The 14,269-nt window shown below is 35.7% G+C and overlaps 2 protein-coding genes across 5 annotated transcripts; both read left to right on the top strand.

Annotated features, from left to right (window-relative positions):
- The first annotated feature begins 228 nt into the window (after positions 1 to 228).
- LOC110100800 (uncharacterized mitochondrial protein AtMg00810-like) lies at positions 229 to 1,242 on the top strand. Its single transcript, XM_020828469.1, has one exon. The coding sequence runs from the start codon at positions 229 to 231 to the stop codon at positions 1,240 to 1,242; it is 1,014 nt and encodes a 337-aa protein (XP_020684128.1).
- Positions 1,243 to 1,613: 371 nt separating this feature from the next.
- Positions 1,614 to 12,055, top strand: LOC110100809 (protein TRANSPARENT TESTA GLABRA 1-like). Of its 4 annotated transcripts, none has more exons than XM_020828481.2 (2): positions 1,614 to 2,842; positions 11,847 to 12,055. In XM_020828481.2, the coding sequence occupies exon 1, from the start codon at positions 1,631 to 1,633 to the stop codon at positions 2,834 to 2,836; it is 1,206 nt and encodes a 401-aa protein (XP_020684140.1). In that variant the 5' UTR covers positions 1,614 to 1,630; the 3' UTR covers positions 2,837 to 2,842; positions 11,847 to 12,055. The 4 variants fall into 4 exon arrangements, with proteins under 4 accessions (XP_020684140.1, XP_028551935.1, XP_020684139.1 ...); XM_028696102.1 differs by having other exon boundaries at positions 11,853 to 12,055; XM_020828480.2 differs by lacking the exon at positions 11,847 to 12,055 and adding an exon at positions 8,777 to 9,098.
- Positions 12,056 to 14,269: the final 2,214 nt, after the last annotated feature.

Raw genomic sequence — 14,269 nt, forward strand, 5'->3', positions numbered from 1 at the left:
CACGGTGACTTGGAAGAGGAGGTCTACATGACTCAGCCTCAGGGTACCAACCATGTATGCAAATTACACAAAGCCATCTATGGCCTAAAATAGTCACCACGACAGTGGTACAGCAAACTGACTTCTCACCTCCAGACAGTCGGTTTCAGCTTCAGCAAATCGGATCCAGCGCTCCTCTTATACAGAACCGCGTCCACACAGACCTACATTCTCATCTACGTCGACGACATGCTCATTACCGGGAACGATCAGCCAACCATACAGCACACCATCACCAAGCTGCAGGACACCTTTTCCCTCAAGGAACCGAAGCCTCTCTCGCTGTTCCTGGGCATCAGAATCTCCCACATGCCCAACGGCATATTCCTCGACCAACAGCAATACGCCCACGACATCCTCAACTCTAGCGGCTTCCTCAACTGCAAACCTATACTCACCCCCTCTACAACGGCATTCTCCCTTGAGGCCGCCTCCGCAGCTTTGTCCATTACTCCCACTCACTACAGACAACTCGCCGGATCGTTGCAATATCTAACTATAACTCGACCCGACATAGCTTTCGCAACGAATCAGCTCTGCCAACATATGCATGACCCTCAGCCCATACACCTCAAACGACTCAAGCGTCTGCTCCGGTACATCAAAGGCACCATCTCCTACGGACTTCCCCTTATTCGCAGTAGACTCATCCTTCAATCATACGTCGACGCCGACTGGGCCACGGATCAGACTGATCGGAAATCCATCTCCGGCTTTTGTACCTTCCTCGGACACAATCTAATCTCCTGGTCAGTTAAAAAGCAGGTAACGGTCGCCCGATCCTCTATCGAGGTCGAATACAGGGCATTGGCCTCAGCAACTTCAGACGTGCTCTGGCTCCGCCGTCTCCTCGTCGACTTCGACGCAGCTCAAACCTCTCCCACCAACATCTTCTGCGATAACATCTCAGCGATGACCCTTGCAAACAATCCTGTATTCCACGCAAGGACCAAGCATATAGAGATAGATTATCACTTCATCATCCACCACATCAGATCCAAAGAAATCTCCGTCGAACATATTCACTCGGCCGATCAACCGGCCGACATTCTCACCAAATCCCTCTCGGTAACCAGATTCCAAGAACTTCGATCCAAACTCACCATCGTCCCAAACGACGGTGCGTTTGCGGGGGGCTGTAAGCAACCATCATCATGTGCCCACGACACCTTCCACCTGACTGCAGCAGCTCCACTCACCTGACGGAGACAGGCGCCGAGATCCTAACGGAAAGAATATTCTGCTGTGTCTTCTTCCTATAAATAAAACATTGTAGCTCACCTCTGGTTTTATGGATGAAATGAAAAACTTCTCCTGATCTACTCTGCTCACTTCTCTCTGTAGTTAGCCCCTGTTCTGAAGGACATTCTCTTCTTACATCTTTCTCCCTCCTTAGTATATAATCTATTAAATAAATCACTAAAAGGTAAAGTCTTTGCATTGCATATTACTTTCTTAAATTTATTATGAGACTCTTTATATCTTTTTCAATTATAAAAATTTTTAAAATTAAACAAATCCTTAAGAGCATGTCACGCACCACCAAAATTCCTAAATCCTTAAAACGACAGCATTTGACGTGCTTTACGGTATGCTACAATTACCAACCACGCACGTGGCTTTGACCGTCAGACGGTGTTCAACGTCGGTTGCCTTCTTCAACAAATCCCCCTCAATTGAATTGAAAGCCCTAATTGTCCTGCGCGCTGCCTCAGTCAGGTTGGACGAAGAAGCAGAGATAGATTCCTCGGCCTCGTCGGCGAAAAAGCAGATGGAGAACCTAGCGGCACATGATTCGACCTTGAACCCTAAACCTAAAAACCATCACACATACACCTTCGACTCCCCCCACCCGATCTATGCCATGGCCTTCTCTACCACCTCGCCCTCCCCATGCCTCGCTCTCGGTAGCTTCATTGAGGAACTCAATAACCGTGTCGATATCGTCTCTTTCGACGAAGAGACTTTCACCTTCCGATCCGACCCCAAGCTCTTCTTTGAACATCAGTACCCGCCTACCAAGCTCATGTTCCATCCTAAACCACTCCCTGGACAAACCCAATCCCTCCTCGCCTCCTCTGGCGAATTCCTCCGCCTCTGGCGCGTGAAGGAATCCGCCGTCGAGCTCTGCTCCGTGTTGAATAACAGCAAGTCCGCTGAGTTCTCTTCGCCACTCACCTCCTTCGATTGGAACCAGGCGGAACCTCGACGCATCGGAACTTCCAGCATCGACACCACCTGCACTGTTTGGGATATCGAGCGCGGTGTCGTGGAGACGCAGCTCATCGCCCACGATAAGGAGGTCTATGACATCGCCTGGGGGGGTGCTGCCGTATTTGCCTCCGTCTCAGCGGACGGATCTGTTCGAATCTTTGATCTTAGGGATAAAGAACATTCCGCTATAGTCTACGAGAGTCCCAGGCCCGATACCCCTCTCCTCCGCCTCGCCTGGAACAAGATGGACGTCAGATACATGGCTACCATCCTTATGGACAGTAATCAGGTGGTCGTCCTTGACATTCGCTCTCCTGCTGTGCCTGTGGCTGAGTTGCAGAGACACCGTGCAAGTGTAAATGCGGTTGCTTGGGCGCCACAGAGTGCTCGCCATCTTTGTTCTGCAGGGGACGATGGGCAGGCTTTCATTTGGGAGATGCCAACAACTGTACCACCTGAAGGGGTTGATCCTGTGCTTGCATACCAGGCTGGTGCAGAGATAAACCAGATGCAATGGTCTGCTGCTCATCGGGACTGGATTGGGATTGCTTTCTCAAACAAGGTGCAGTTGCTCAGGGTTTGAAAGAAGGTATGCAGTTTCTTACCTTCATTCAGAATTGTGTTTTTTATGATAATTTTATTTTTTGTTGAATGCGAATTCCTTTCAAGCTTTTTAATGTTCCTTGGACTCTGCTAGTCAATAAAAGAGCATGGATTGGTTGAAGGTGATATGAACAACAAATGTAATCAAGTTGTTCGTGGCTTACTGTTTTATTTCTAGTTAGTTTATTGATTTGATGGAATATAGTTGAGGTGGGGAGGGACATTAAACTCAATGTAGAAGCTTCAAATCTCTTCTTTTTCGGTATAAGGTTTTGCTTTATGATGTATAAATATAATAATGCAGAGCATTCTCTTTGTGATGAATGAGGTTCTCGCTCTAAAGAATTTGAAATTTACAGCTTTATATCACCAATTAAAACAATTACTTGTTTTTTTTAATGAAAACCTGAAAGCACAAAGAATCCAATAAAAAACAATAATTTAATGATACCAGGAATTCCCTGAGAAATTTGGAAAAAATATTGATCATATTTTTATCAACAACCACACCACAATCAGAAAATTTAGTTGTAATAATTTTGACCAATATAAATCATACTTATAAATGTGGGTGTAAAAGAGCCGCCCATAAATGGATAAAACTTTGTTGGTTTGGATCATTAATTATCAAGACGAACACAAATGTGCCCAAGTTTCTTAATGAGCTGAAACATATTTGTATTTTTGTTTATTATCATGCCAACACGGACGACAAACTTAATTGATGTCCATCAAATATATCAATAGTATTATGACTTATGTATAAATTTGCTTAAAATAGAGTTTGTGATTCATAAGACCTCAAATATATGTTTTTCATATTTTTTTGAAGTGTGTTTGATGGATTTTAATAATACAATGTAGAAATAAACTGAATTTTATGACTATATATACACATGTACATTTATGTATATTTGATTGCAATTTTTGTATATCAAGCTATGGTGTAGGAGTAAACTGAACTTTATTTGTATATATACATATATACATGTATATATTTTATTGCAATTTTTTTTATATCAAGCTCTTATTGAGCTGAACTTAATTGAAAATGTTCTTGTTTGTGTTCAACTAGTTTAATAAATAAATTGAATAATCTTGTTCAATCTCGAATCATTTACTTATTGAACAAGTTGAATATGAATAACAATCAAGCTGACTTGAGCTTTTCAAACCACCCTTCACAATTAACATTAATATTAAATTATGCATATGGAAAAGAACATTATATAAGATTGATAAATGAGGAAATTCATGCTCCACATCAATAAATTGGTAGTCTGCACCATACTTGGAAGAAATTTGCATCCAACAAGCTCATAAGTCTTAGTGTTGAATATAAGTTGTTCACAAACATTTATCTTTTTTGCATCAAAAACTAATATTAAATTATGCAGATGAAAAGTGCATGATATGATATTGCCAAATAAAGAAATCTAAGCCTTACGCTGGTAAAATATATGACTTTTCCTGGAAATGGGTGATCACAATTGCATCATGCTTGATGAAATAATAATAAGAAAAGCTAACATCCTTAATATAATTTGAAAACATTGTTGAGAAAAAAATTATTTAATACATGCCGTAGATATCCCTTTTATAATTGTTGGAAACCCTTAATCATAATATTTAATTGCTTTCAAAATTATATAAGATCGTTAAAGATGGTGCTTTGATGTCAGAAGATAAAACTATAATGCAAATTAGTGCCTGAGGATTCATGCAAATGGAACCCTCTAGTGCCACTCATTTGCACAAGGAATCATGCATTAAAAACCAACAAACAGAACCCTCCCTTTAATTTGTGTGTGCAAGGCATGCACAAAAAAATCCATGAGACTTGAAATCACAAAAAAGATCATTGAACTTGCCGCTATAAAACTAACAATGAAACATATGAGATTAAACTTATCCATCTTATTCGAGCCATCTACATACCGAATCAATCTATGGAAATAGAAGCGGGGAGACAACCCATCTTTATATGAGGTAGCATCATAGGCATGATTGCATAATAAATGAAAATTGAGATAAAATTTGGAATGAAAAATAACTAAAGTTAAATGACATTGTTTAACTCAACAATTTGCTTGCTCCCCTCAATTTGTACGATTTACCTTTTGATGAGCATAAACCTTCATATTTCCATTACTCCCTAGCTTGGAGATTTTCAACTTTGAAAATTAAGCATTTGATATTCATTTAGCATATCAGATTATAGTTTAAACTTATCCAATATAACTGAGCCTTCCAACTTATAAGCTTATAAATATTTGAAACAAATTAGCTTAAATCTATCAAATTTAATTTGACCACCTACACATTGAAGCAGTTATGGTATTAAAATTAGGAATGAATCTCATCATCATAGGAACCAACATCATAGGAATGATTACACAATAAACCTAAATTAAAATAAAACTACAAAATGGAAAATAACTAAAGTTAAAAAAGCATGTTTAAAATAATAATTTGCTAAACCTTGAGAAGAATAATTTGTATTTCGACAAACATAAACCTTCAATTTCTATTAAGGTCTCACATCTTGGAAATATTTTACTACAATTAAGCATTTAATATCATCAGGAAAATCAAGGCATAATTATTGTGCATCTTGTAATGGAATTCATGAATCATCACATAGAGGTCTGTTATGACAATATCTTTGGAATTCACCGCTGTATTGCACATAATTTCATCATCTAGGATAACTTAAAAAATTAAGTTACATAGAACTATTTGATATGGTGTTAGATATGAATTCACAAGAAGATAAAATAAAAGAAGAATCTAAGTCATTGGGTAGAAGATTCATGAAAGAAAGTCACATTATTTACATTATGGGCTTGACTAGTACGACAACTTCTTAGCTTTTCAATTTGTCCTAATGCATTGCATGATTTTATATGGCCCCACCTTTCTAGTCTTGAATTTTGTGGAGTCTCTTGTAGGAAACCTTTTAAGTTTTGGATGTACCATTATTTTATCATTTGTTTTAAATTTCATGATTAACAATCAGTTTTCATGAATATTTTCATACAAATCATGAATAAATATTTTTATGCAAATCATACAAATGATTGATATAATATGAGGAAAGTAATAAAAATGCTAAAACATTAGTATGCATCATTATGGATACTAAATATGACTTATATCTGATTCTTTGATGATGAGATGATAAATACAATTGAAAACATGCAAATTACACAAATATATTATGCCTCAACATACATATAATCTTTTTAAAGAAACTAAACCGATTAACTTAAATATTTGTTGTGTTGAGTTATGTACTTATTGATTTAACTAGATAGATGTAATTTTAAATTTTATATTTCTTTACAGCAATCATCATTAATAAATTATATGAAATGTTAACATTTTTTTTTCTAGGGTTCTTTTTAGAAATTTGTATATTAACAAAATATGAAGTCTTTGAAATATTGAAACTTTCACCAAGAAAAAACTGTCTAATACATGATTTAGGATATCCTTTTTATGACTATAGAAAACTCTTAATCACGATAGTCTCGCCTTTCTTCATATTTCCATAAGGTCGCAAAAGATGGTGTATGTTTGGATAGAAACCACAGCCAAAATTACACAGACCTGTGAATGCAGAATGTTTATGTGAAAGGAATCCCCCTATGTGACTTATATGCACAAGGAATTACTGTTAGGAAAAATGCTGACTGGAACCCTCCGGTGAGACTCATGTGCGCGCAAGGAATCTTTTATAGGAAAAAATGTGGAGCCTTGAATCACACAAAGCGGCACTGAGCTCGCTCATTTGAAACTAATAGCAAAATAAATAAACTCATCCAACAAAACCAAGCCATTCATACAGTGAACCATTCCAGGTAAATAAAATTAGGGTTATAATCCGATTTTATAGAAACAAACATCATTTATAAAATCCAACGTCAAGCATGATTACACAAATAAACCAAAATTGAAACAGAACATCAAAAATAGAAGATTGTTGAAGTTAGAAAGATATTGTTCGAGTCATCAATCTTATTGGTTCAACTTGTACAATTTGTGTGTCAACTAGGATAAATATGACCGTCAATTTTAAGCACATTGCATATGATGAATTTTATGGATGATTTAAGTTGTTTGTTATCCATATTGTATATCCTTTTCCCTCTAGAAAGGGTGGAAGATTAAATTCTGTCATTACTTCCATCTTCTCCGTGTGGTATGGAACATTTAGCATATATTTAAACTGATTACACGATGCATCCTAATAAATAGTCTATAATATGCAATAATTATTTGATGTTCTTGTATTGAGTGATTTTATTTTTGTCTGAAAGCTTTACCTTGTCATTTGAGCAACCACTATATGGTGATATTACTTTACTTTGATTGTGCGTGCTTCTGTTTCCTTATCTTCTGAAAGCTGAATTCTTGGGAGTTTGATAGGAAGTACTTGAGTTCTGAAGTATTCCTAACCAAACCAGTGAAAATACAGCAGCAAACTGCTGTCCACAGTAGAAATCAACAGGAAAACAGCGAAATCAGAGAGAAAAACACAAGAAAAAGACTTGTATTTCACTAGAAATCAAAGCAAAACAAAGAAAGATACAACGTTCTTCGATTCGAGAGGAAGAACCACTCTCCACAAATCTCTAGCAAACCCTAGAGCCCAAGCTCCCCAAGAGATCTCAAACTTCTCATTCAAATTCAAGATGCCCTCTCTTTCCCCCCTAATCTTCTAATTATACAAATTAATCATAAAGGACAATAATGGACTTCCTAAGACGGCCCCTCATTCAAAATTCTCCCTCCCAAAATCAGTTTAAGCAACCGTGGGGTCCACAGGGGGTTCCGCCCCTTTTTGATGCTTCCGCCTAGAGTAGCATCGGACCGGTCCAGAGGGGACCGGTCCGCTCGTAACAGAGTTCCCACTGGCTTGTTGATGGCTGCTTAGCAGGCAGCATGGTGATTGAAATTTCTTGTGGTAGCGAAATTAGGATTGCATTCCTAACTAGGTTTCCTCGCGTTCCTATTTCTTTTCATAATGTCTGCTATTTTATTCATTATCAGAGATACATGGTGGTGCATTGCTGGGCATATTCTATCATAATACATATACTACTAGGCATGGTTGTTCTGGCATATTATCTTGAAGACAACTTAGACCTCGTCTGAGAGGGCTTAATTTTGCTTTTTCTATTTTGAAACGACAATTTTTTTTTTTTGGGTCGCTGTTTGAATGTGACGTTTTTGTAAAAATGTTTTTTACAAAACTTCATTTTTCTACTGTTTTCAAAAGCTTTTTGGTATTTGCTTCTCCGTTAGAAACCTACATTCACTCAATTAATGTTTTTAAAACTACCTTCTAAAAAATTTACCTAGTAACCAAACGAAGTATTAGTTTGCTCGCAAAAATGAATTTTGTTTTGGACTTGCAAACTTGAACCAATTAACCACATGGTGCACTTATAGTTCCACTGGAAATGCACTGGTTTTGAAGTTTACTAGGCAAGAGAGTTTCAAGTTATTTCATGTGCAGTCTTTGTATTCTAATAAATTGGGCAGACAAAATAAATTCTAAAATAATGGGTAGTTATGCGTTATGTTTTGTGGGGAAGTTCTAGGCTCCACCCCTCCACTATGAGGTGAATGTGTGTAGAGGGTTCTTTGTGCGAGGGACATTTATAGATACTGCTCATAGTTTGATTTCGTTTTTATTTAAGCATGTTTGTGCACTTTTTTAATTAACCGAACACTTGCTGTGAAATTATCTCCTGCTAGAACCTGAATTATGTTTCTTTTAATATATTATATAGCTATAAATTACTTATGTAAATATGATGAATTTGCAATATATCTGCTATTCTCTTCAATGCATCGCTTTAATCATTTGTAATGAGCTAACATATTCGGTTAATTTGGATTTTATTTTCAGGTTTTCTTTTCTTTCACGATTTCTAAAGTGCAGTCTTATGTTGTGATGAAGGACTTACTAATAGTACTGTGCTAAATGTGGATCAGGTGTTTTACCTTTGTACTAAAAGTAGAAGATTGAATAAGCAGCTGCTTTGCTTTTTCTAGGGTGTCAAACTGCTTTTGTTTCACTTTTATTGTATCTCATTATTCTGGGGATTGTTTTATTCCCAATTTCATGAATCTAATTTTCATTTGGTTAGTAAATAAACTGTACATTTTACATTTTCATCATATTTTTTTTTTCTTTGAAATGTGTACAAAGTTGGTGATTGATACAAGAATTTCAATTCTAGATTAATTTGGTAATAGCTTTATTTAACAATGAATTGGTGATTGATACAAGAATTTTAGGGCTGCAGTGGTCATTTAAAAACTTGTATGTATTGGGAGGCGTTCTTGTTTCCTTGAAATGATTTAAATCATAATGTGAAGCTAATGGGTCTTCATCGTTAGAATGATTCTGATAGAAACACTTGAATATTTCAAGTAAATTCTATCAATTTTAGAAAATCTGCGAGAAAACTCTTCCACACTCCAAAAGAAAACCAGAAAACAGTAATTTTATTGCAAGAATCAAGTAGAACAGAAAAAAACAACAAGATACAATTGATCCTCTATTCGAGAGGATGATTGATCTCTCCTAATCTCTAGACGAATGTGGAGCCCAAAACCTGAACCTAAGAGATCCCAAATTCAGCCCAAATTCAAGATGCCCTAACCCTAGGAAAATAAATTATTTAATGCATACAAACCAAAAGGAAATCCCTAAAAAGTACATACATTCAATATCCCTCCTAAACGTCCTTCAAAATCCTTCATATTCGACTCCCTTGAGCTGGCCGAAACGTGTGGCTCTTCCTGGAGGCAGAAGATTTCCGCCCAATTGGCGTAAGCCAGTCCCGTCGACCGGTTGGACCGGTCCATTGGACTAGTCTAACAGATTCCAAAAAATCCTACGCATATCTTCATCTTCCACTTATTGCCTCACATATAAATAAAAATAAAAATTTTATGGTGAAATCGTCTACTTGACCCACCTCGATACACTGCTGTTATCGACTCCAACCACCGCCAACAATTAAAAGAATTACGGCCAACAATTGTTCAATGACTTATAACTGTTCCTTGGAAAGAAGAAATCAGGAACTCCAATGATTTTGAAGGAAAATTGTCAATTCGAGCATGTCATAGATTATGAAAAGGAAATGGAACTATTTTGTATTTCTTTCCTGTTGAGTATTTGATGCAAGGATGGGAAAGGGTGGATCAGTGCTTGCAAGTTTCAACAACAATCATTTGAATCTAAATCTACTCATTCTATCTCTGTCTTTACTAAATGCCTATCTTGCAATTTAAGAACGGGGGAGTCCTTAAATGATGACTGTTTAGTCTCATCTATGAATGAATGAGTTTTTGATGCAAAGAGAGACATTGCTTGATAAATGGAGAATTTGTATGCTTGTTTATTTTATTTTTATTTTTTGCATTTCTTCCTTATAGCTAATGGACAGAAATAGTTTTTAGTTCAAGGGTTTAATGCCTAAGGTTAATTGTTAATTTAGGATTAGGATGAAAAGATAAAGGAGGGAGGTGCTGGTTAAGTTTGGTTTTATGAAAATCAGCTATTTTTTATGATTGCGTAAAGGGGTCCAAGGTGAGGTAATTCTTGATTTGTTATATGTATCAATTATCATTTGTTAAAACTCCAACATTTCATTAATCCTTTAAGTTTTGCAAGGAGAGGATGCAGGTGGGTAATGTATTAGGCCTAAAATTTTGCATGATTTTAGGGTTGTCTTAGAGCTTAGAATATAGGTTAGCGATTGACAAGGTTAATTATAAGCCATGGAAACCCTTCAGAGGAGGATTTATCTATTTTAGTGACCAAAGATTTGAAAACATATACCAAAAGAATATAGCATTGAGAATTTCAAGGATGCCTTGAAATTGTTTTTCATTGTGACATTGATCATCATCTTGTTAAATTTCCAATGATGTTTGACTTCAATAACAGTTGATGGCTTGATGCTTAGAGAGAGAGAGAGAGAGAGAAAAGCATATAACGGTAAACAAGGCCTCACATACCGTTTAGCATGCATGGTTTGATCTTTATGTTGATATCTTTCATAAAATATGAATCTTCTATGAAAAATTCCCTAAATAAAATAACATGTGATTACATATGTATGTAAATTACATGATCAATTCTATATATATATTCATCGGCTCAGTAACATCTACAGAAAGGGCCAAAAGATGATATTATACTTTCGACAACATTATCTCCCTGTATGGAACCAAAACAGTTTGATATTCTTCTTGAGCTTCTGTTGCAAAGTTAGCAAACAAATGCTGGACAAGTTGGAAGGAGTTTAAGCAAGCGTTTCCCATTGCCCTCCTTTCCTTGTTGCCTATAAGAAAAACAAAAGATATTTTATCCAGTCAAGGCTGGGCCAATTGTACAAATAATTATTATTCAGGGCGTGCAAGTTTAGTAATTTTTTTTGGAACATTTAGGTCAATTAAGATAAATTCATACACACATCACATATACAAGACTTGAACCTAAGAGTTTTTTGGTTGGTAGTCAAAGCACCCAACCAATAGGCCAAGGTGAGTGATAGGAAACATTTGAAGATTTCAAATAAATCCTATCAATTTCGAAAATAACAACGAGAAAATTCTTCCAAACTCCAATGAAAATCAGAAATACATTAATTTTTATTGCAATAATCAAAGATACGGCAGGAAAATACCAAGATACAGTTGATCCTCAATTTGAGAGGAGGATCTATCTCTCCCAAATCTCTAGACTTAGCTAAGCTTTTAGGTTTGGTTTGGGATAGTTTTTTGGCTGTTTTCTAAAACAGCTTTTTAATATAAAATTTTTTCTAGAAAGTCAATTTTGAAAGCAGTAAGAAAGCTGCCCCAGACAGGTCCTTATGCTTTTCATTTTTATTTTTCTCTTAGTTTTTGAAAATAATTTTAATTTATGTTAGAAATATGCTTAGAAGTTTTTCTCTATCCAGGGCCAGGCTTCCTCTATTCTTTCCAGGCCGATGCATGAGAGAAGGCTTCTTTACTGTAAGGATTCAATGGCATATAAAATGGGTGTTTGAATCTTGGATGCCAAAATTAGAGAAAATTTATAAAAGGGTGAGTTAATTTAGATAAGTTTGGAGACTTTATTATATTATCATAAAATATGAGATGGATGCAAATGATTTGATGTCCCTTATTTATCTTTCTGATCTTCTACTTATAAATTTGGGTAAAAAATATATCTTTGCAGGAAATGTTACTTTGTAGTAATACATGAAATAGTATATATTAATATGTTGGTTTTATTTGAGATAATTTTTTTACTGCTTTGTTTTCTAGGCTATAATTATAAATTTTTTTTTTTCAAGAAATTTTTATATTAGAAAATTATTTTAACCCTAAATTTTTAAAAAAAGTTGTTATTTTATAATAATTTTACGATCATCTTTATAAAAAAATATAAATAAAGCCGTTCCAAATAATCACTTAATAAATGTTTGTTATGAAATGAATGAATTTAGATGGTTTGTAGCTTCCAAATTAAATACAATACTCATGATGAAGTATAAGGACAAATTTCTTTGGTACTTTCGGGCTCTTCGATGAATGTATTTCTAAGGCTACTCTTATTTTCATTCACATAAGATGTAAACAATCTTTAAAGCCGCATCTATTTGAGAGATTATTCTATGAGTATCATACTATATCAATAAAAGCGGCAAAATCGAAAAATTAGTGTGTTTTGATGCCCTTTAAATAAACTTTTATTATGACTTTGGAGTAATATTTTGATGGTCAAAGGTTTGTTTCTTTTGTGAGTGTGTTTAAAGAGAGAGCATTGAGCAAATGAGGGAAAGGGTGAGGTTGTGTGTGAGAGAGAAGTGCCTTGTAGGATTCAAAGGAGTGTGAAAAGGGTCTTCACATGGTTGTCTAGCCTAATTGCACCTGAGTTCCTCATGATATATTAGTGTTTGTCTTGAAGAAAGCTCTGTGAAGAAGCCTTTGGTGTCAAAGGCTGACAATGACTACTCCACATCATTGAGGAAGTGAAAGGGATTTCAATGACTTTATTGGACCGATGAGGTGAAAATAGAGATTCTTTGAGAGGGAAGAGTCTGTACGGGCTTTTTTGCCTAGCCTTGGGCTGAAGGAGAGTCACTGTTGATTAGTGTAATACCCGAAGAGAGGGACTTTTAAGATTGGACTTAGTCAAGTTGATCGAACTATTATAAAAATTGATTTGGTTCCTTTTTTCACATTTACTTTATGCAGTTTTACTCTACTGCATATTTATTTTTTAGCAATTTGAGTTGGGTCTGATTGTCAATGTGAAATAAAAATCATTATGATTGATTGTGATTGATATTTGTTAAAAAAAAAAAAAAAAAAAATTATTTGCTTCTTAAAAAAAAAACACAAAAAGATTAATATCTATTTTAGGTTGTTATTGTGAGTTGTCATTTCGTTTATTTGCATTAAAATCATATTTTGATTTTTAATCAAACAATTTTTTGAAAAAGTTTTGAAATCACCAAATCATCCCCCTCTTAATATTTCATTTCAACTATCAATTAGTTTTACAACCAACTATTGAACTTCTACGTTCAAACTCATTGTAGCAGCGAGCAAGAAACGACAACTCTCCTCTCCTTTCAGTCGAGCTAAAACGATTCATTCGATCCGATTCAACTCTCAAACAAAATTTCGATCGAACATTTGAACATCGAACAATATTTTCTTCCTCTAATTTAACATTCAATCCCATCCTAATAATAAAAATCTTCTTCTCATCAACGAGATAGTAGACTAATGCACCACTGTTCTTTTATTAAAACGCTTGACCTATCTAATTGAGTTGTGGGAAGGCTGCTTGTCTTCACGTTTATTAAACATAATATTCTTTCTAAATATAGTTAGGTTTCCAGAATTTATATATATAAAGATAGTTAGACGAACAGAAACTCGTGCCGACATGTCCATCTCTCCAAGCAATTCTCCTATATATTTATATATAATGCAGCAGGTGCTTGATTTTATTTCTTATATATGACAAAATCCTGTGCTGGCATGGTATTTGCATAAAAAGTTGCTGCTGGCGTGCTGCCCAAATTGGGCAATTGCTTGAGCTAAGCATTTACCCACTCACTATAGATTTCTTGTTATCCTATCCATTTGTTCTTGCACCACACTAAAAGTTAGGTTCTATTCCTAATTGCACCATCAAGACTCTAAGCCTTCTTTTGGTAGAATAATTATTGCGTCCTCCCACCTGACGTAGAGATGCGTCCTCCCAGAACTAAAATCGTGTTAAAGAACGAGAAATACCAAGCAAATACCGAGCAATACCAAACAATAACGAGGAATATCATCACGCGTCCTCCCACCTGACGTAGAGATGCGTCCTCCCAGA

Source organism: Dendrobium catenatum, unplaced genomic scaffold (assembly GCF_001605985.2).
Source record: "Dendrobium catenatum unplaced genomic scaffold, ASM160598v2 fragScaff_scaffold_716, whole genome shotgun sequence".
NCBI lineage: Eukaryota > Viridiplantae > Streptophyta > Magnoliopsida > Asparagales > Orchidaceae > Dendrobium > Dendrobium catenatum.

What these genes read in the sequence shown, in the direction of transcription:
- LOC110100809 (XM_020828481.2), top strand. Translation starts at nt 1,631, where the DNA reads ATGCTACAATTACCAACCACGCACGTGGCTTTGACCGTCAGACGGTGT.
- LOC110100800 (XM_020828469.1), top strand. Translation starts at nt 229, where the DNA reads ATGCTCATTACCGGGAACGATCAGCCAACCATACAGCACACCATCACC.